Here is a 2500-nt window from a genome sequence, read left to right as displayed (position 1 = left end):
AACAGGAGGAGGATGGCGAGGCGGTCTCGCGGGAGCGGACAGCTGCGAGCAACAACCTTGTTCACGGAACCGGGCCGCCTTCACGCTCGCGACTGAACAACGATGACCCGGTGGAGCTGAGTGCAAGTTGCGTCGCGCGGTGCAGTTGTGCTTAAAGCTCGAGACGCAGACTAGGGACCCGCGCGAGACATGGCTTTGTCTTTGAGGAGCTGGGTCGCCAACGAAGGAAGCAAGAACATTCTATTGGTGTGTAAACGTGTGTGTGTGTGTGTGTGAGAGAGAGAGAAAGAGGGGTAAGTGTATTACCAGCTGTGAGTGTGAAGCCTAAAGAACTATGTAGCAGCTGGTGTGTGTGTGTGTGTGTTTGTGTGTGTGAGAGAGAGAGAGAGAGAACCAGAGCAGGACATAAGAGTTTATCTCTGCCTAGTTCTGACCCCCACTGTACACACACACACACACACACACACACACACACACACACTCCACTTTGGTACACACACATTGTCACTTAGCTGACGCCTTCATCCAATGAAGGGAAATGGTCAGGCTCACCGTGTGTGTGTGTGTGTGTGTGCCTCCAAACCATGGAGCGTTGTAACTGCCATCGTTAATGCAGCAGAGAAATTAAGCTATGGACATTAGTACTGTGTGTGTGTGTGTGTGTGTGTGTGTGTGTGTGTGTGTGTGTGTGTGTGTGTGTGTGTGTGTGTGTGTGTGTGTGTGTGTGTGTGTGTGTGTGTGTGTGTGTGTGTGTGTGTGTGTGTGTGAAATAATCAGGTAGCCTTCAGTGTGATGAAGTTGTGCTAGCGATGCAATACTACTACACACTCTGTGTTACCCTCAAGAAACACACATGTGTGTGCACACACTCTGTTGTGCATCACATTTGGATATATTGTGTGTGTGTGTGTGTGTGTTTTGGGGTGTGAGTGTTGTAGAGATGAGATTGGTGTGTGTGTGTGTGTGTGCGCTTATATTTCATGCATTGTGTGTATTTTATTTCATGCAAGTGTGTTTTGGGATTTCTGTGTTGTGTGTATGATGGTGGTTTGAATTGTTTTGTGTAAATGCAAGCGCACATGGTGTGTGTGTGTGTGTTTATGTGTGTTGTTCTGTTTGAATTAGTTGTTCTAGTGTGTGTGAGTGAGTGTGTGTGTGTGTTTCTTTGTATTGTTTTGTTTGAATAAATTGTTCTAGTGCACGTGTGTGTGTGTGTGTGCAGAGTAAGCCACTGCCAAATTGATATATGTAGAGTGTATGAGAGAGGGTAAACTGTGCTGGTGTGTGTGTGTTTCAGGTAGTGTGGCTGACAGAGCTGATGTGTGTGTGTGTTTCAGGTATTGTGGCTGACTGTGCTGATGTGTGTGTGTGTGTGTGTGTTTCAGGTAGTGTGGCTGACTGTGCTGATGTGTGTGTGTGTGTTTCAGGTAGTGTGGCTGACTGTGCTGATGTGTGTGTGTTTGTGTGTGTGTTTCAGGTAGTGTGGCTGACTGTCCTGATGTGTGTGTGTGTGTTTCAGGTAGTGTGGCTAACTGTGCTGATGTGTGTGTGTGTGTGTGTGTTTCAGGTAGTGTGGCTGACTGTCCTGATGTGTGTGTGTGTGTTTCAGGTATTGTGGCTGACTGTGCTGATGTGTGTGTGTGTGTGTGTGTGTTTCAGGTAGTGTGGCTGACTGTGAATGCTGTTGTGTTCTGGAGGACCTTCACACTGTACGCCTACGGTCCTCAGTATCGCTATCTGCACCAGATCCTAGGGGTAACAACACACACACATCACATACACATCCACACATACACACACAGTTATATGTATCATGAAACACATCACGTACACACACACACACACACACACACGCAGACACACACACAGATCCAAGGTGGTCGCCTTGGTACTTTGCTCTCTATCTTGCTTGTGCTGTTGATGTGTCCACTACCATGGCAACCTGACAGAGACAACAAGGAGGCGCACATTCCCAGCCGCACTCCCGGCCCCTCTGGACAACTGCAGTCCCACCCAACTGCACTCCCACCCAACTGCACTCCCACCCAACTGCAGTCCCACCCAATGGCTCTATTGCAACTGCAGTCCCACCCAATGGGTCTATTGCAACTGCAGTCCCACCCAATGGGTCTATTGCAACTGCAGTCCCACCCAATGGGTCTATTGCAACTGCAGTCCCACCCAATGGGTCTATTGCAACTGCAGTCCCACCCAATGGGTCTATTGCATATGCACACACTGTATTCCCACCCAATGGGTCTATTGCATATGCACAACTGCAGTCCCACCCAATGGCTCTATTGCAGATGCACAACTGCACTCCCACCCAATGGCTCTATTGCAGATGCACAACTACAGTCCCACCCAATGGGTCTATTGCAGATGCACAACTACAGTCCCACCCAATGGGTCTATTGCAGATGCACAACTGTATTCCCACCCAATGGGTCTATTGCAGATGCACACACTGTATTCCCACCCAATGGGTCTATTGCAGATG

The 2500-nt window shown here is 48.8% G+C and overlaps 1 protein-coding gene across 2 annotated transcripts in view; it reads left to right on the top strand.

Annotated features, from left to right (window-relative positions):
• The window catches only part of LOC134099559 (NADPH oxidase 4), a 21874-nt gene that overhangs the window by 216 nt on the left and 19158 nt on the right, over nt 1-2500 (top strand). For both annotated transcript variants that reach the window (XM_062552468.1, XM_062552467.1), the window contains exons 1-2: nt 1-246; nt 1660-1755. The exon at nt 1-246 is cut by the window's left edge and continues 216 nt beyond it. In XM_062552468.1, coding sequence (XP_062408452.1) covers nt 190-246; nt 1660-1755 — 153 coding nt within the window. In that variant the 5' untranslated portion in view covers nt 1-189. The remainder of the gene's footprint in view (nt 247-1659; nt 1756-2500) is intronic.

Source organism: Sardina pilchardus, chromosome 13 (genome assembly GCF_963854185.1).
Source record: "Sardina pilchardus chromosome 13, fSarPil1.1, whole genome shotgun sequence".
Taxonomy (NCBI): Eukaryota; Metazoa; Chordata; class Actinopteri; order Clupeiformes; family Clupeidae; genus Sardina; species Sardina pilchardus.
Note: the sequence above shows the minus strand (reverse complement) of the source record. Positions and strands in the feature narration are given on the sequence as shown.